At 43.9% G+C, this 21,012-nt stretch overlaps 1 protein-coding gene across 2 annotated transcripts in view; it reads left to right on the forward strand.

Annotated features, from left to right (window-relative positions):
- Nucleotides 1-21,012, forward strand: part of LOC109884472 (lysine-specific demethylase phf2) — a 158,525-nt gene that overhangs the window by 34,418 nt on the left and 103,095 nt on the right. For both annotated transcript variants that reach the window (XM_031825871.1, XM_031825872.1), the window contains exons 3-4: nucleotides 255-366; nucleotides 13,223-13,383. In XM_031825871.1, coding sequence (XP_031681731.1) covers nucleotides 255-366; nucleotides 13,223-13,383 — 273 coding nt within the window. The remainder of the gene's footprint in view (nucleotides 1-254; nucleotides 367-13,222; nucleotides 13,384-21,012) is intronic.

A 21,012-nucleotide genomic window follows, 5' to 3' on the forward strand; every position in this document is an offset into this window, starting at 1 on the left:
TCAATAGGACCCTGACCCTGTGGTGTCTAGTCAATAGAACCCTGACCCTGTGGTGTCTAGTCAATAGGACCCTAACCCTATGGTGTCTAGTCAATAGGACCCTGTGGTGTCTAGTCAATAGGACCCTGTGGTGTCTAGTCAATAGGACCCTGATTATGATATTGTTTCATTCGTGACTCATGTACACAGTACATATATTTTGTTGTTGTTCCTAATGGTGGTGTTTGTGTGTTAATATTTCTGTTTCATTTTAGTGAAAAACAAGAAAAGGAATAAACACGACACGGGACAGAGAGGAGACATCAAAGCTGTACAGAACGGCAGTCAGGTGTTCATCAAGGAGCTACGCAGTCGCACCTTCCCCAGGTAAACAACTGTGTGTGTGTTTACTAATACATCTCAGACAGGATAATCAGGCTGTACTAATACATCTGACAGGATAATCAGGCTGTACTAATACATCTCAGACAGGATAATCAGGCTGTACTAATACATCTCAGACAGGATCATCAGGCTGTACTAATACATCTCAGACAGGATCATCAGGCTGTACTAATACATCTCAGACAGGATAATCAGGCTGTATAATACATCAGACAGGATAATCAGGCTGTACTAATATATCTCAGACAGGATAATCAGGCTGTACTAATACATCTCAGACAGGATAATCAGGCTGTATAATACATCTCAGACAGGATAATCAGGCTGTACTAATACATCTCAGACAGGATAATCAGGCTGTACTAATACATCTCAGACAGGATAATCAGGCTGTATAATACATCTCAGACAGGATCATCAGGCTGTACTAATACATCTCAGACAGGATAATCAGGCTGTATAATACATCAGACAGGATAATCAGGCTGTACTAATATATCTCAGACAGGATAATCAGGCTGTACTAATACATCTCAGACAGGATAATCAGGCTGTACTAATACATCTCAGACAGGATAATCAGGCTGTACTAATACATCTCAGACAGGATAATCAGGCTGTACTAATATATCTCAGACAGGATAATCAGGCTGTACTAATACATCTCAGACAGGATAATCAGGCTGTACTAATGCATCTCAGACAGGATAATCAGGCTGTACTAATACATCTCAGACAGGATAATCAGGCTGTACTAATACATCTCAGACAGGATCATCAGGCTGTACTAATACATCTCAGACAGGATAATCAGGCTGTACTAATACATCTCAGACAGGATAATCAGGCTGTACTAATACATCTCAGACAGGATAATCAGGCTGTACTAATACATCTCAGACAGGATCATCAGGCTGTACTAATACATCTCAGACAGGATAATCAGGCTGTACTAATACATCTCAGACAGGATAATCAGGCTGTACTAATACATCTCAGACAGGATAATCAGGCTGTACTAATACATCTCAGACAGGATCATCAGGCTGTACTAATACATCTCAGACAGGATCATCAGGCTGTACTAATACATCTCAGACAGGATAATCAGGCTGTACTAATACATCTCAGACAGGATAATCAGGCTGTACTAATACATCTCAGTCGGCCGGTCTCAACAGTGGCTGATTGAACAGGACTTGTTGTTCTAGTGTGGTCATTGTAGATGGGTGCAGTGGGGATTTTAGAATGTATATCTTGGTTGGGGCAAATTAAAGAACATTTTTTTTAGATGCAAACCCACAACACTAAACAATACATTAATTGCACTATAACGGTGACAAACGGTGCCGTCACACTGTTGGGGCCTACATAAAGCTGTCCTAACACAGTACCACTGATTCACCTGGCTATCAGCGGAGCCGTCACACTGTTGGGGCCTACATTATGCTGTCCTAACACAACATGGCCAATGTTGAATGTTTATCCTTTTAAGCTTGGAAAAGAGACCCTTAAACCCAGACTTGGACCACACATCCACTCCACTGAATAGCAGGATAGTGATTGCTTTGCAATGCTTGCAGTTAGGATTTTTACTGAATTTATTTGCAAATTATGGTGGAAAATAAACTTTTGTTATTGACCAAATACTTATCTCAATACTTTGTTATAAACCCTTTGTTGGCAATGACAGAGGTCAAACGTTTTCTGTAAGTCTTCACAAGGTTTTCACACACTGTTGCTGGTATTTTGGCCCATTCCTCCATGCAGATCTCCTCTAGAGCAGTGATGTTTTGGGTCTGTTGCTGGGCAACACGAACTTTCAACTCCCTCCAAAGATTTTCAATGGGGTTGAGATCTGGAGACTGGCTAGGCCACTCCAGGACCTTGAAATGCTTCTTACGAAGCCACTCCTTCATTGCCCGGGCGGTGTGTTTGGGATCATTGTCATGCTGAAAGACCCAGCCATGTTTCATCTTCAATGCCCTTGCTGATGGTAGGCTTTGTTACTTTGGTCCCAGTTCTCTGCAGGTCATTCACTAGGTCTCCCCGTGTGGTTCTGGGATTTTTGCTCACTGTTCTTGTGATCATTTTGACCCCACGGGGTGAGATCTTGCGTGGAGCCCCAGATCGAGGGAGATTATCAGTGGTCTTATATGTCTTCCATTTCCTAATAATTGCTCCCACAGTTGATTTCTTCAAACCAAGCTGCTTACCTATTGCAGATTCAGTCTTCCCAGCCTGGTGCAGGTCTACAATTTTGTTTCTGGTGTCCTTTGACAGCTCTTTGGTCTTGGCCATAGTGGAGTTTGGAGTGTGACTGTTTGAGGTTGTGGACAGGTGTCTTTTATACTGATAACAAGTTCAAACAGGTTCCATTAATACTGGTAACGAGTGGAGGACAGAGTAGCCTCTTAAAGAAGAGGTTACAGGTCTGTGAGAGCCAGAAATCTTGCTTGTTTGTAGGTGACCAAATACTTATTTTCCACCATAATTTGCAAATGAATTCAATAAAAATTCTACAATGTGATTTTCTGGATTTTTTCCCTTCATGTTGTCTGTCATAGTTGAAGTGTACCTATGATGAAAATTACAGGCCTCTTATCTTTTTAAGTGGGAGAACTTGCACAATTGGTGGCTGACGAAAATACTTTTTTGCCCCACTGTATATTGCAAACTGATACTTAAACTTGAGACTCTTGTCCCCCTGTCGCCCATTTTAAATATTTATTGTTTATTTTTGTTTTGCTTGTTTCGGGTAATGTTCTTGTGCTGTTAGGGGAATAACCTGTTAGGGGAAATAACCTGTTAGGGGAAATAACCTGTTAGGGGAAATAACCTGTTAGGGGAATAACCTGTTAGGGGAAATAACCTGTTAGGGGAAATAACCTGTTAGGGGAAATAACCTGTTAGGGGAAATAACCTGTTAGGGGAAATAACCTGTTAGGGAAATAACATGTTAGGGGGAATAACCTGTTAGGGGAAATAACCTGTTAGGGGAAATAACCTGTTAGGGGAAATAACCTGTTAGGGGAAATAACCTGTTAGGGAAAATAACATGTTAGGGGAAATAACCTGTTAGGGGAATAACCCGTTAGTAGAATAACCCGTTAGGGGAAATAACCCGTTAGGGGAAATAACCCGTTAGGGGAAATAACCTGTTAGGGGAAATAACCTGTTAGGGGAAATAACCTGTTAGGGGAAATAACCCGTTAGGGGAATAACCTGTTAGGGGAATAACCTGTTAGGGGAAATAACCTGTTAGGGGAAATAACCTGTTAGGGGAAATAACCCGTTAGGGGAATAACCTGTTAGGGGAAATAACCCGTTAGGGGAATAACCTGTTAGGGGAAATAACCTGTTAGGGGAATAACCTGTTAGGGGAATAACCTGTTAGGGGAAATAAGCCGTTAGGGAAATAACCCGTTAGTAGAATAACCCGTTAGGGGAAATAACCCGTTAGGGGAAATAACCTGTTAGGGGAAATAACCTGTTAGGGGAAATAACCTGTTAGGGGAAATAACCCGTTAGGGGAATAACCTGTTAGGGGAAATAACCTGTTAGGGGAAATAACCTGTTAGGGGAAATAACCTGTTAGGGGAATAACCTGTTAGGGGAATAACCTGTTAGGGGAAATAAGCCGTTAGGGAAATAACCCGTTAGTAGAATAACCCGTTAGGGGAAATAACCCGTTAGGGGAAATAACCTGTTAGGGAAAATAACATGTTAGGGGAAATAACCTGTTAGGGGAATAACCCGTTAGGGGAATAACCCGTTGGGGGAATAACCCGTTGGGGGAAATAACCTGTTAGGGAAATAACATGTTAGGGGAAATAACCTGTTAGGGGAAATAACCTGTTAGGGGAATAACCCGTTAGGGAAATAACCTGTTAGGGAAATAACATGTTAGGGGAAATAACCTGTTAGGGGAAATAACCTGTTAGGGGAATAACCCGCTAGGGAAATAACCCGTTAGGGGAAATAACCCGTTAGGGAAATAACCCGTTAGGGGAAATAACCTGTTAGGGGAAATAACCTGTTAGGGAAATAACCCGTTAGGGGAATAACCCGTTAGGGGAATAACCCGTTAGGGGAAATAACCTGTTAGGGAAATAACCCATTAGGGGAATAACCTGTTAGGGGAATAACCCGTTAGGGAAATAACCCGTTAGGGGAATAACCTGTTAGGGGAATAACCTGTTAGGGAAATAACCCGTTAGGGAAATAACCCGTTAGGGAAATAACCCGTTAGGGGAATAACCTGTTAGGGGAATAACCTGTTAGGGGAATAACCTGTTAGGGGAATATCCTGTGTGTAAATGTAATCTGGTGCTGTATGTGTTTGTGTTATCTGTGATGGTTTTGTTTGTCTTGTGTAGTTTTTTAATCATTGTACCTAAACTGTATGTGTAAACATGTATACGCAGGGCCCAGCTGTAAAAGAGACCTTGCTCTCAGTCTGTTGTTGAAATAAAGAAGAAGTATAATAATAATAATAATATGTGACACGCGTTAATGACAAAATAACATGCAAAACAGGAATCTCAAAACAAGCTAGAAAGGTGGGGTCGCCACTGGGTGGATTGTTTAGCAGCAAACCGATGCGTGTTCAACTTTGGGGCAGAACAGACGGGTTGGCTTACCTTCAAAGGATTATTGACAACATGTAAGCTATTTTTCATCTCTAAATGTTTGTTGAAAACATAAATACATTTGCCCAATAAACACTTGTCTCTCAAATACATCATTACAGTTGTTGGTTAGCTAACTAGCTCATTTTAGCCCTATTAGCATAGATGGGACATAAGTCAAAACACCTCAAAACATGACATGGTATCAAGAACAAGACACCAAGCCGGGGTTCAGCTATGGGCCCACTGTCCATCAGGAACATTTGGCATGTTTTTACTTTTAATTTATTCAGGGGTGTCCGATTGAGACCAGGGTCTCATTCAGATCGGTGCTCTGAGGACAAACATTTTCACTCTCAAGAAAATGAACATTCCAAATAAAATGACAAGGTACAACCTCGACAAATAAACCATTCCAATCAACGGAAACACCTGCAATCCTCAATGAATTAATTTAACACCAGAGTCCTACATTTCCCGAGTGGCACCAGGGAATCAACATGCAAGGTTATTCCAACAATTGGAGCCACTAAAACCTAAAGGAAGGCCTAAATTGGTGGAGACCAGAGGGACCTCTAGAGTTAACGTTGTGTTTATACTATAACTATGAAGTTTGGTAAGTTGGGAGCAAACATTTCATAATCAAGTGATCTCTGGGACTTGAATGAGGACCAGCCAATGTTTCGATACAGGATACAGCGATGAGTATTAATACTGTCACTGTGATTTAACACAAGAGCTGCCCCGGTCGACTGTAACTGCTGTTACTGTGAAGTGGTAATGTCTAGGAGCAACAACGGCTCAGCCGTGAAGTGGTAGGCCACACAAGCTCACAGAATGGGACCAGCGAATGCTGAAGCGCATAGAGCTTAAAAATTGTCTGTCCTCGGTTGCAACACTCGCTACTGAGTTCCAAACTGCCTCTGGAAGCAACGTCAGCACAAGTGTTTGTCAAGAGCTTCATGAAATGGATTTCCATGGACGAGAAGCCACACACAAGCCTAAGACCATCATGTGCAATGCCAAGCTTCGGCAGCAGTGGTGTAAAGCTCGCCGCCATTGGACTCTGGAGCAGTGGAAACGCGTTCTCTATTCTGTTATAGGCTATTAGAACAGTCTACATTCTGTTATAGACTATTAGACCAGTCTACATTCTGTTATACGCCATTCGACCAGTCTACATTATGTTATAGACCAGACTACATGCTGTTATAGACTATTAGACCAGTATACATTCTGTTATAGACCAGTCTACATAATAGCCTATACCAGTCTACATTCTGTTATAGGCTATTAGACCAGTCTAAATTCTGTTATAGGCTATTAGACCAGTCTACATTCTGTTATAGGCTATTAGACCAGTCTACATTCTGTTATAGGCTATTAGACCAGTCTACATTCTGTTATAGGCTATTAGACCAGTCTACATTCTGTTATAGGCTATTAGACCAGTCTACATTCTGTTATAGGCTATTAGACCAGTCTACATTCTGTTATAGGCTATTAGACCAGTCTTCCATCTGTTATAGGCTATTAGACCAGTCTACATTCTGTTATAGGCTATTAGACCAGTCTACATTCTGTTATAGGCTATTAGACCAGTCTACATGCTGTTATAGGCTATTAGACCGGTCTACATTCTGTTATAGGCTATTAGACAAGTCTACATTATGTTATAGGCTATTAGACCAGTCTACATTCTGTTATAGACTATTAGGCCAGCCTACATTCTGTTATAGACTATTAGAGCAGCCTACATTCTGTTATAGACTATTAGAGCAGCCTACATTCTGTTATAGACTATTAGACAAGTCTACATTCTGTTATAGGATATTAGACCAGTCTACATTCTGTTATAGGCTATTAAACCAGTCTGCATTCTGTTATAGGATACTAGACCAGTCTACATTCTGTTATAGGCTATTAGACCAGTCTACATTCTGTTATAGGCTATTAAACCAGTCTGCATTCTGTTATAGGATACTAGACCAGTCTACATTCTGTTATAGAGCAGTCTACATTCTGTTATAGGCTATTAGACAAGTCTACATTATGTTAGACGCTGGTCTTAACATTAGTTTAGAGAATAGCAGGTAATTCATAATTTTAATGTTTGTTTCTGTCTGAAATAAAAAATATTCAAATAACTAAAAGGTGAGATCATTTAAATGTTTTGGTCGGTCGGACAGACAGACAGACAACATTAAACACTAAGTGTTGCTGTTCTCATCAAACCTGATGTTCACTATTCATAGATATAAAGTATGTGGACACCTCTTTGGCTATTTCAGCCACACATGTTGCTGACAGGTTTATAAAATCGAGCACACCGCCGTGCAATCTCCATAGACAAACATTGGCGGTAGATTGGCCTTACTGAAGAGCTCAGTGATTGTCAATGTGGCAACTTCATTGGATGCCACCTTTCCAACAAGTTAGGTCGTCAAATGTCTACCCTGCTAGAGCTGCCCTAATTAACTGTATGTGCTGTTATTGTGAAGTGGAAATGTCTAGGAGCAACAACGGCTCAGCCGTGAAGTGGTAGGCCACACAAGCTCACAGAACAGGACCGCCGAGCGGAGTTGAACGATAGGAAATCCCGGTCATGGAGCAACACCCCTCCGGTGCTCCTTTCCAAACGCTCCGTTAAAAAACACTTCATCTTATTTTCAATGACGGCCTACTAGGGAACAGTGGGTTAACTGCCTGTTCAGGGGCAGAACAAAATATTTTTTACCTTGTCAGCTCGGGATTTGATCTGGCAACCTTTCGGTTACAAGTCCAACGCTCTAACCACTAGACTACCTGCTGCACCTACACTCTAACCACTAGACTACCTGCCGCACCTACACTCTAACCACTAGTCTACCTGCCGCACCTACACTCTAACCACTAGGCTACCTGCTGCACCTACACTCTAACCACTAGTCTACCTGCCGCACCTACACTCTAACCACTAGTCTACCTGCTGCACCTACACTCTAACCACTAGGCTACCTGCTGCACCTACACTCTAACCACTAGGCTACCTGCCGCCTCTACACTCTAACCACTAGGCTACCTGCCTCCTCTACACTCTAACCACTAGGTTACCTGCCGCCTCTACACTCTAACCACTAGGTTACCTGCCGCCTCTACACTCTAACCACTAGGCTACCTGCCGCCTCTACACTCTAACCACTAGGCTACCTGCCGCCTCTACACTCTAACCACTAGGCTACCTGCTGCACCTACACTCTAACCACTAGGCTACCTGCCTCCTCTACACTCTAACCACTAGGCTACCTGCCTCCTCTACACTCTAACCACTAGGCTACCTGCCGCCTCTACACTCTAACCACTAGGTTACCTGCCGCCTCTACACTCTAACCACTAGGCTACCTGCTGCCCAAAGATAAAGGGCCCCATCTGACTCTGGGTCAGTAGATAAAGGGCCCCATCTGACTCTGGGTCAGTAGATAAATGAGACCATCTGACTCTGGGTCAGTAGATAAAGGAGACCATCTGACTCTGGGTCAGTAAATAAAGGACCTCATCTGACTCTGGGTCAGTAGATAAAGGGCCCCATCTGACTCTGGGTCAGTAGATAAACGACCTCATCTGACTCTGGGTCAGTAGATAAAGGGCCTCATCTGACTCTGGGTCAGTGTTTAGAGCCACGTTATTACCTTGTACCCCCTGCACATGTACTGGTACCCAGTGTATAGAGCCATGTTATTACCTCGTACCCCTGCACATGTACTGGTACCCAGTGTATAGAGCCATGTTTTTACCTCGTACCCCTGCACATGTACTGGTACTCAGTGTATAGAGCCATGTTATTACCTCGTACCCCCTGCACATCTACTCGGTACTGGTACCCAGTGTATAGAGCCATATTATTACCTCGTACCCCCTGCACATCTACTCGGTACTGGTACCCAGTGTATAGAGCCATATTATTACCTCGTACCCCCTGCACATCTACTCGGTACTGGTACCCAGTGTATAGAGCCATATTATTACCTCGTACCCAGTGTATATAACCATGTTATTACCTCGTACCCCCTGCACATCTACTCGGTACTGGTACCCAGTGTATAGAGCCATATTATTACCTCGTACCCCCTGCACATCTACTCGGTACTGGTACCCAGTGTATAGAGCCATATTATTACCTCGTACCCCCTGCACATCTACTCGGTACTGGTACCCAGTGTATAGAGCCATATTATTACCTCGTACCCCCTGCACATCTACTCGGTATTGGTACCCAGTGTGTATAACCATATTATTACCTCGTACCCCCTGCACATCTACTCGGTACTGGTACTCAGTGTATAGAGCCATATTATTCCCTCGTACCCCCTGCACATCTACTCGGTATTGGTACCCAGTGTGTATAACCATATTATTACCTCGTACCCCCTGCACATCTACTCGGTACTGGTACCCGGTGTATAGAGCCATATTATTACCTCGTACCCCCTGCACATCTACTCGGTACTGGTACCCAGTGTATAGAGCCATATTATTACCTCGTACCCCCTGCACATCTACTCGGTACTGGTACTCAGTGTATAGAGCCATATTATTCCCTCGTACCCCCTGCACATCTACTCGGTACTGGTACCCAGTGTATAGAGTCATATTATTACCTCGTACCCCCTGCACATCTACTCGGTACTGGTACTCAGTGTATAGAGCCATATTATTACCTCGTACCCCCTGCACATCTACTCGGTACTGGTACCCAGTGTATAGAGCCATATTATTACCTCGTACCCAGTGTATATAACCATGTTATTACCTCGTACCCCCTGCACATCTACTCGGTACTGGTACCCAGTGTATAGAGCCATATTATTACCTCGTACCCCCTGCACATCTACTCGGTACTGGTACCCAGTGTATAGAGCCATATTATTACCTCGTACCCCCTGCACATCTACTCGGTACTGGTACCCAGTGTATAGAGCCATATTATTACCTCGTACCCCCTGCACATCTACTCGGTACTGGTACCCAGTGTATAGAGCCATGTTATTACCTCGTACCCCCTGCACATCTACTCGGTACTGGTACCCAGTGTATAGAGTCATATTATTACCTCGTACCCCCTGCACATCTACTCGGTACTGGTACTCAGTGTATAGAGCCATATTATTCCCTCGTACCCCCTGCACATCTACTCGGTACTGGTACCCAGTGTATAGAGTCATATTATTACCTCGTACCCCCTGCACATCTACTCGGTACTGGTACTCAGTGTATAGAGCCATATTATTACCTCATACCCCCTGCACATCTACTCGGTACTGGTACCCAGTGGATAGAGCCATATTATTACCTCGTACCCCCTGCACATCTACTCGGTACTGGTACCCAGTGTATAGAGCCATATTATTACCTCGTACCCCTGCACATCTACTCGGTACTGGTACTCAGTGTATAGAGCCATATTATTACCTCGTACCCCCTGCACATCTACTCGGTACTGGTACCCAGTGTATAGAGCCATATTATTACCTCGTACCCCCTGCACATCTACTTGGTACTGGTACCCAGTGTATAGAGCCATATTATTACCTCGTACCCCCTGCACATCTACTCCGTACTGGTACCCAGTGTATAGAGCCATATTATTACCTCGTACCCCCTGCACATCTACTCGGTACTGGCACCCAGTGTATAGAGCCATATTATTACCTCGTACCCCCTGCACATCTACTCGGTACTGGTACCCAGTGTATAGAGCCATATTATTACCTCGTACCCCCTGCACATCTACTCGGTACTGGTACCCAGTGTATAGAGCCATGTTATTACCTCGTACCCCCTGCACATCTACTCGGTACTGGTACCCAGTGTATAGAGCCATATTATTACCTCGTACCCCCTGCACATCTACTCGGTACTGGTACCCAGTGTATAGAGCCATGTTATTACCTCGTACCCCCTGCACATCTACTCGGTACTGGTACCCAGTGTATAGAGCCATGTTATTACCTCGTACCCCCTGCACATCTACTCGGTACTGGTACCCAGTGTATAGAGCCATATTATTACCTCGTACCCCCTGCACATCTACTCGGTACTGGTACCCAGTGTATAGAGCCATATTATTACCTCGTACCCCCTGCACATCTACTCGGTACTGGTACCCAGTGTATAGAGCCATATTATTCCCTCGTACCCCCTGCACATCTACTCGGTACTGGTACCCAGTGTATAGAGTCATATTATTACCTCGTACCCCCTGCACATCTACTCGGTACTGGTACTCAGTGTATAGAGCCATATTATTACCTCATACCCCCTGCACATCTACTCGGTACTGGTACCCAGTGGATAGAGCCATATTATTACCTCGTACCCCCTGCACATCTACTCGGTACTGGTACCCAGTGTATAGAGCCATATTATTACCTCGTACCCCTGCACATCTACTCGGTACTGGTACTCAGTGTATAGAGCCATATTATTACCTCGTACCCCCTGCACATCTACTCGGTACTGGTACCCAGTGGATAGAGCCATATTATTACCTCGTACCCCCTGCACATCTACTCGGTACTGGTACCCAGTGTATAGAGCCATATTATTACCTCGTACCCCCTGCACATCTACTCGGTACTGGTACCCAGTGTATAGAGCCATATTATTACCTCGTACCCCCTGCACATCTACTCCGTACTGGTACCCAGTGTATAGAGCCATATTATTACCTCGTACCCCCTGCACATCTACTCCGTACTGGTACCCAGTGTATAGAGCCATATTATTACCTCGTACCCCCTGCACATCTACTCCGTACTGGTACCCAGTGTATAGAGCCATGTTATTACCTCGTACCCCCTGCACATCTACTCGGTACTGGTACCCAGTGTATAGAGCCATATTATTACCTCGTACCCCTGCACATCTACTCGGTACTGGTACCCAGTGGATAGAGCCATATTATTACCTCGTACCCCCTGCACATCTACTCCGTACTGGTACCCAGTGTATAGAGCCATTTTATTACCTCGTACCCCCTGCACATCTACTCGGTACTGGTACCCAGTGTATAGAGCCATATTATTACCTCGTACCCCCTGCACATCTACTCCGTACTGGTACCCAGTGTATAGAGCCATATTATTACCTCGTACCCAGTGTATAGAGCCATATTATTACCTTGTACCCCCTGCACATCTACTCGGTACTGGTACCCAGTGTATAGAGTCATATTATTACCTCGTACCCCCTGCACATCTACTCGGTACTGGTACCCAGTGTATAGAGCCATATTATTACCTCGTACCCAGTGTATAGAGCCATGTTATTACCTCGTACCCAGTGTATAGAGCCATATTATTACCTCGTACCCCCTGCACATCTACTCGGTACTGGTACCCAGTGTATAGAGCCATATTATTACCTCGTACCCCCTGCACATCTACTCGGTACTGGTACCCAGTGTATAGAGCCATATTATTACCTCGTACCCCCTGCACATCTACTCGGTACTGGTACCCAGTGTATAGAGCCATGTTATTACCTCGTACCCCTGCACATCTACTCGGTACTGGTACCCAGTGTATAGAGCCATATTATTACCTCGTACCCAGTGTATAGAGCCATATTATTACCTCGTACCCCCTGCACATCTACTCGGTACTGGTACCCAGTGTATAGAGCCATATTATTACCTCGTACCCCCTGCACATCTACTCGGTACTGGTACTCAGTGTATAGAGCCATATTATTACCTCGTACCCCCTGCACATCTACTCGGTACTGGTACTCAGTGTATAGAGCCATATTATTACCTCGTACCCCCTGCACATCTACTCGGTACTGGTACCCAGTGTATAGAGCCATATTATTACCTCGTACCCCCTGCACATCTACTCGGTACTGGTACCCAGTGTATAGAGCCATGTTATTACCTCGTACCCCCTGCACATCTACTCGGTACTGGTACCCAGTGTATAGAGCCATGTTATTGTTAGTCATTGTGTATTTATTTTGACATGTTATTATTACTTTTCTATTATTTCTCTATGTTCTCTCTGTAATGTTGGGAAGGGCCCGTAAATAAGCATTTCACTGTTAGTCTACACCCGTTATTAACGAAGCAGGTGACGAATACAATATGATGTGATTTGACTGTTATAAGTCCTCAGCTCTGAGGACAAGGGGTATGAATACTTTCTGAAGGCTCTGTAATCTATGTCTTACAGCTCTGAGGACATTGTGGTGAAGCTGAACGGCAGTCAGCTGACGATGGACTACCTGGAAGAGGTTGGTTTTAACGAGCCGATCCTGGTTCTGAAGAAGGACGGTCTGGGGATGTCCATGCCCGCTCCTACCTTCTACATCAATGATGTGGAGAACCATGTTGGTACGTCCTGTCTCTGTCTACTGCTCTAACAGCTGTAGTAATACCGGAGATGTCCTCTCCTACCTTCTACATGGACGTGGAGAATAGAGGTCGACCGATTTATGATTTTTCGATACCGATTATTGGAGGACCAAAAAAAGCCGATACCGAAATCGCCTGATTTAAAAAAAAAAAAATGTATTTATTTGTAATAATGACAATTACAACAAAACTGAATGAACACTTATTTTAACTTCATATAATACATCAATAAAATACATTTAGCCTCAAATAAATAATGAAACATGTTCAATTTGGTTTAAATAATGCAAAAACAAAGTGTTGGAGAAGAAAGTAAAAGTGCAATATGTGCTATGTAAGAAAGCTAACGTTTCAGTTCCTTGCTCAGAACATGAGAACATATGAAAGCTGGTGGTTCCTTTTAACATGAGTCTTCAATATTCCCAGGTAAGAAGTTTTAGGTTGTAGTTATTATAGGACTATTTCCCTCTATACCATTTGTATTTCATTAACCTTTGACTATTGGATGTTCTTATAGGCACTTTAGTATTGCCAGTGTAACAGTATAGCTTCCGTCCCTCTCCTCGCTCCTCCCTGAGCTCGAACCAGGAACACAATGACAACAGCCACCATCGAAGCAACGTTACCCATGCAGAGCAAGGAGAACAACTACTCCAAGTCTCAGAGCGAGTGACGTTTGAAACACTATTAGCGCGCACCCCGCTAACTAGCTAGTCATTTCACTTCGGTTACACCAGCCTAATCTTGGGAGTTGATAGGCTTGAAGTCATAAACAGCTCAATGCTTGACGCACAACGAAAAGCTGCTGGCAAAACGCACAAAAGTGCTGTTTGAATGAATGCTTACGAGCCTGCTGCTGCCTACCACCACTCAGTCAGATACTTAGATACTTGTATGCTTGTATGCTCAGTCAGATTATATGCAACGCAGGCCACGCTAGATAAACTAGTAATATCATCAACCATGTGTAGTTAACTAGTGATTATGATTGATTGTTTTTTATAAGATAAGTTTAATGCTAGCTAGCAACTTACCTTGGCTTACTGCATTCGTGTAACAGGCAGTCTCCTTGTGGAGTGCAATGTAAAGCAGGTGGTTAGAGCGTTGGACTAGTTAAGCGGAAGGTTGCAAGATTGAATCCCCGAGCTGACAAGGTAAAAATCTGTCGTTCTGCCCCTGAACAGGCAGTTAACCCACTGTTCCTAAGCCGTCATTGAAAATAAGAATGTGTTCTTAACTGACTTGCCTGGTAAAATAAAGATTAAATAAAGGTGTAAAAAAAATATATAAAAAAATACAGATTTCCGATTGTTATGAAAACTTGAAATCGGCCCTAATTAATCGGCCATTCCGATTAATCGGTCGACCTCTAGTGGAGAACTACAGTACTACAATGAGATCCAAGAGTATTGAGACACATGTTTAGTTGTTTTGGCTCTGTACTTCAGCACTTTGGATTTGAAATGATACAATGACTGAGGTTAAAGTGCAGACTGTAATTTGAACCGTTTCTACATTGTCCCCAAAAGTATTGGGATAAATTCACTTACACTATACAGTTCTTTCGGAAAGCATTCAGACCCCTTCCCCTATGTCCACATTGTGTTACGTTACAGCCTTGTTCTAAAATGGATTCAATAAAATGTTTTTCTCATCATTCTACACACAATAACCCATAATGACCGAGTGAAAACAGGTTTTTTAATACATTTTTTCAAATGTATAAAAAATTAAAACAAATACCTTATTTACATAATTATTCAGACTTTTGCTATGAGACTCAAAATTGAGACTCAGGGTGCATCCTGTCTCAATTGGTCATCCTTGATGTTTCTACAACTTGATTGGGGTCCACCTGTGGTAAATTCAATTGATTGGACATGATTTGGAAAGGCACACACCTGTCTATATAAGGTTCTGTAGTTGACAGTGCATGTCAGACCAAAAACCAAGCCATGAGGTCAAAGGAATTGTCGCTAGAGCACAGAGACAGGATTGCGTCGAGGCAATAATGTGGAGAAGGGTACCAAAACATTTCTGCAGTATTGAAGGTCCACAAGAACACAGTGGCCTCCATCATTCTTAAATGGATGAAGTTTGGAACCACCAAGACTTTTTGAAGAGCTGGCCACCTGGCCAAACTGAGCTATCAGGGGAGAAGGGCCTTGGTCAGGGAGGTGACCAAGAACCCGATGGTCACTCTGACAGAGCTCCAGAGTTCCTCTGTGGAGATGGTTGTCCTTCTGGAAGGTTCTCCCATCTCTGCAGCACTCCACCAATCAGGCCTTTATGGTAGAGTGGCCAGACGGAAGCCACTCCTCAGTAAAAGGCACATGACAGCCCACTTGGAGTTTGCCAAAAGGCACCTAAAGGACTCCGACCATGAGACACAAGATTCTCTGGTTTGATGAAACCAAGATTGAACTCTTTGGCCTGAATGCCAAGTGTCACATCTGGAGGAAACCTGGCACCATCCCTACGGTGAACCATGGTGGTGGCAGCATCATGCTGTGGGGATGTTTTTCAGTGTCAGGGACTGGGAGACTAGTCAGGATCGAGGGAAAGATGAACAGAGCAAAGACCAGAAATATTTTTTATGACAACCTCCAGAGTGCTCAGGACCTCAGACTGGGGCGAAGGTTCACCTTCCAACAGGATAACGACCCTAAGCACACAGCCAAGACAACGCAGGAGTGGCTTCGGGACAAGTCTCTGAATGTCCTTGAGTGGCCCAGCCAGAGCCTGGAATTGAACCTGATCAAACATCTCTGGAGAGACCTGAAAATAGCTGTCCAGCGACGCTCCCCATCCAACCTGACAGAGCTTGAGAGGATCTACAGAGAAGAATGGGAGAAACTCTCCAAATACAGGTGTGTCAAGCTTGTAACGTCATACCCAAGAAGACTTGAGGCTGTAATCGGTGCTTCAAAAAGTACTGAGTAAAGGGTCTGAATACTTATGTAAATGTGATATTTTCATTTTTTTTAATACATTTGCAAATGTTTCTAAAAATGACTATTTTCTTTGTCATTATGGGGTATTGTGATGTCATTATGGGGTATTGTGATGTCATTATGGGGTATTGTGATGTCATTATGGGGTATTGTGATGTCATTATGGGGTATTGTGTGTAGATTGATAAGGATTTTAGTTTTGTAACGTAACACAATGTCGAAAGCAAAGGGGCTAAATACTAATCCTAATGCACTGAGTACGACAGTATACTGAGTACACTGAGTATACAGTACACTGGGTACACTGAGTATACAGTACACTGGGTACACTGAGTATACAGTACACTGATTATACAGTACACTGGGTACACTGAGTATACAGTACACTGAGTACACTGAGTATACAGTACACTGAGTACACTGAGTATACAGTACACTGAGTACACTGAGTATACAGTACACTGGGTACACTGGGTACACTGGGTACACTGAGTACACAGTACACTGGGTACACTGAGTATACAGTACACTGAGTATACAGTACACTGGGTACACTGAGTATACAGTACACTGAGTATACAGTACACTGAGTATACAGTACACTGGGTACACTGAGTATACAGTTGAGTATTCAGTACACTGGGTACACTGAGTACACAGTACACTGAGTACACAGTACACTGAGTATACAGTACACTGAGTATACAGTACACTGGGTACACTGAGTATACAGTACACTGGGTACACTGAGTATACAGTACACTGAGTACACTGAGTATACAGTACACTGAGTATACAGTACACTGGGTACACTGAGTATACAGTACACTGAGTATACAGTACACTGAGTATACAGTACACTGGGTACACTGAGTATACAGTTGAGTATTCAGTACACTGGGTACACTGAGTACACAGTACACTGAGTACACAGTACACTGAGTATACAGTACACTGAGTATACAGTACACTGAGTATACAGTACACTGGGTAGACTGAGTATACAGTACACTGGGTACACTGAGTATACAGTACACTGAGTATACAGTACACTTGGTACACTGAGTATACAGTACACTGAGTATACAGTACACTGAGTACACTGAGTATTGAGTACACTGAGTATTGAGTACACTGAGTATACAGTACACTGAGTATACAGTACACTGAGTACACTGAGTATACAGTACACTGAGTATGACAGTACACTGAGTACACTGAGTATACAGTACACTGAGTACACTGAGCATACAGTACACTGAGTATACGGTACACTGAGTATACAGTACACTGAGTACACTGAGTATACAGTACACTGAGTATACAGTACACTGAGTACACTGAGTATACAGTACACTGAGTACCCTGAGTATACAGTACCCTGAGTACACTGAGTATACAGTACACTGGGTACACTGAGTATACAGTACACTGGGTACACTGAGTATACAGTACACTGAGTACACTGAGTATACAGTACACTGGGTACACTGAGTATACAGTACACTGGGTACACTGAGTATACAGTACACTGAGTATACAGTACACTGGGTACACTGAGTATACAGTACACTGAGTACACTGAGTATACAGTACACTGGGTACACTGAGTATACAGTACACTGAGTACACTGAGTATTGAGTACACTGAATATACAGTACACTGAGTACACTGAGTATTGAGTACACTGAGTATTGAGTACACTGAGTATTGAGGACACTGAGTATTGAGTACACTGAGTACACTGAGTATACAGTACACTGAGTATACAGTACACTGAGTATGACAGTACACTGAGTACACTGAGTATACAGTACACTGAGTACACTGAGTATACAGTACACTGCGTACATTGAGTATACAGTACACTGAGTATACAGTACACTGAGTACACTGAGTATACAGTACACTGAGTATACAGTACACTGAGTACACTGAGTATACAGTACACTGAGTACACTGAGTATACAGTACACTGAGTACACAGTACACTGGGTACACTGAGTACACAATACACTGAGTATACAGTACACTGGGTACACTGAGTATACAGTACACTGAGTACACTGAGTATACAGTACACTGGGTACACTGAGTATACAGTACACTGAGTATACAGTACACTGAGTACACTGAGTATACAGTACACTGAGTACACAGTACACTGAGTACACTGAGTATACAGTACACTGAGTACACTGAGTATACAGTACACCGAGTACACTGAGTATACAGTACACTGAGTATACGGTACACTGAGTATACAGTACACTGAGTACACTGAGTATACAGTACACTGAGTACACAGTACACTGGGTACACTGAGTACACAGTACACTGAGTATACAGTACACTGAGTATACAGTACACTGAGTATACAGTACACTGGGTACACTGAGTACACTGAGTATACAGTACACTGAGTATACAGTACACTGGGTACACTGAGTATACAGTACACTGAGTACACTGAGTATACAGTACACTGGGTACACTGAGTATACAGTACACTGAGTACACTGAGTATACAGTACACTGAGTACACTGAGTATACAGTACACTGAGTACACTGAGCATACAGTACACTGAGTATACGGTACACTGAGTATACAGTACACTGAGTACACTGAGTATACAGTACACTGAGTACACTGAGTATACAGTACACTGAGTACCCTGAGTATACAGTACCCTGAGTACACTGAGTATACAGTACACTGGGTACACTGAGTATACAGTACACTGAGTATACAGTACACTGGGTACACTGAGTATACAGTACACTGAGTATACAGTACACTGGGTACACTGAGTATACAGTACACTGAGTACACTGAGTATACAGTACACTGGGTACACTGAGTATACAGTACACTGAGTATTGAGTACACTGAGTATACAGTACACTGAGTACACTGAGTATTGAGTTCACTGCGTATTGAGTACACTGAGTATTGAGTACACTGAGTATACAGTACACTGAGTATACAGTACACTGAGTATGACAGTACACTGAGTACACTGAGTATACAGTACACTGAGTACACTGAGTATACAGTACACTGAGTACACTGAGTATACAGTACACTGTGTACACTGAGTATACAGTACACTGAGTATACAGTACACTGAGTACACTGAGTATACAGTACACTGAGTACACTGAGTATACAGTACACTGAGTACCCTGAGTATACAGTACACTGATTATACAGTACACTGAGTATACAGTACACTGAGTACACTGAGTATACAGTACACTGATTATAGAGTACACTGAGTATACAGTACACTGAGTACACTGAGTATACAGTACACTGAGTACACTGAGTATACAACAGTATGTGGACCCCCCTTCAGATGGGTGGATTCAGCTATTTCAGACATACCTGTTGAAAATGATTAATTAAATGTTAAAATCAACATAGACAAGCATTGGCAGTAGAATGGCCTTGCTGAAGAGTTCAGTGACTTTCAACGTCATAGGATGCCACCTTTTCAGCAAGTCAGTTCTTCAAGTTTCTGCCCTGCTAGAGCTGCCCCCGGTCAACTGTAAGGGCTGTTACTGTGAAGTGCAAACGTCTAGGAACAACAACCGGCAGGTAGCCTAGAGGTTAGAGTGTAGAGGCGGTAGGGTAGCCTAGCGGTTAGAGTGTAGGGGCGGCAGGTAGCCTAGAGGTTAGAGTGTAGGGGCGGCAGGTAGCCTAGTGGTTAGAGTGTAGGGGCGGCAGGTAGCCTAGAGGTTAGAGTGTAGGGGCGGCAGGTATCCTAGTGGTTAGAGTGTAGGGGTGGCAGGTAGCCTAGAGGTTAGAGTGTAGAGGAGGCAGGTAGCCTGGTGGTTAGAGTGTAGAGGAGGCAGGGTAGCCTAGAGGTTAGAGTGTAGGGGCGGCAGGTAGCCTAGTGGTTAGAGTGTAGGGGCGGCAGGTAGCCTAGTGGTTAGAGTGTAGGGGTGGCAGGTAGCCTAGAGGTTAGAGTGTAGAGGAGGCAGGTAGCCTGGTGGTTAGAGTGTAGAGGAGGCAGGTAGACTAGTGGTTAGAGTGTAGAGGAGGCAGGGTAGCCTAGAGGTTAGAGTGTAGGGGCGGCAGGTAGCCTAGTGGTTAGAGTGTAGGGGCGGCAGGTAGCCTAGTGGTTAGAGTGTAGAGGAGGCAGGTAGCCTAGTGGTTAGAGTGTAGAGGAGGCAGGTAGCCTGGTAGTTAGAGTGTAGGGGCGGCAGGTAGCCTAGAGGTTAGAGTGTAGGAGCGGCAGGTAGCCTAGAGGTTAGAGTGTAGGGGCGGCAGGTAGCCTAGTGGTTAGAGTGTAGGGGCGGCAGGTAGCCTAGTGGTTAGAGTGTAGGGGCGGCAGGTAGGCTAGTGGTTAGAGTGTAGGGGCGGCAGGTAGCCTAGTGGTTAGAGTGTAGGGGCGGCAGGTAGCCTAGTGGTTAGAGTGTAGGGGCGGCAGGTAGCCTAGTGGTTAGAGTGTATGGGGCGGCAGGTAGCCTAGTAGTTAGAGTGTAGGGGGGGCAGGTAGCCTAGTGGTTAGAGTGTAGAGGAGGCAGGTAGCCTAGTGGTTAGAGTGTTGGGGCGGCAGGTAGCCTAGAGGTTAGAGGGTAGGGGCGGCAGGTAGGCTAGTGGTTAGAGTGTAGAGGAGGCAGGTAGCCTAGTGGTTAGAGTGTAG

Source organism: Oncorhynchus kisutch, linkage group LG5 (assembly GCF_002021735.2).
Source record: "Oncorhynchus kisutch isolate 150728-3 linkage group LG5, Okis_V2, whole genome shotgun sequence".
NCBI classification, from domain to species: Eukaryota; Metazoa; Chordata; class Actinopteri; order Salmoniformes; family Salmonidae; genus Oncorhynchus; species Oncorhynchus kisutch.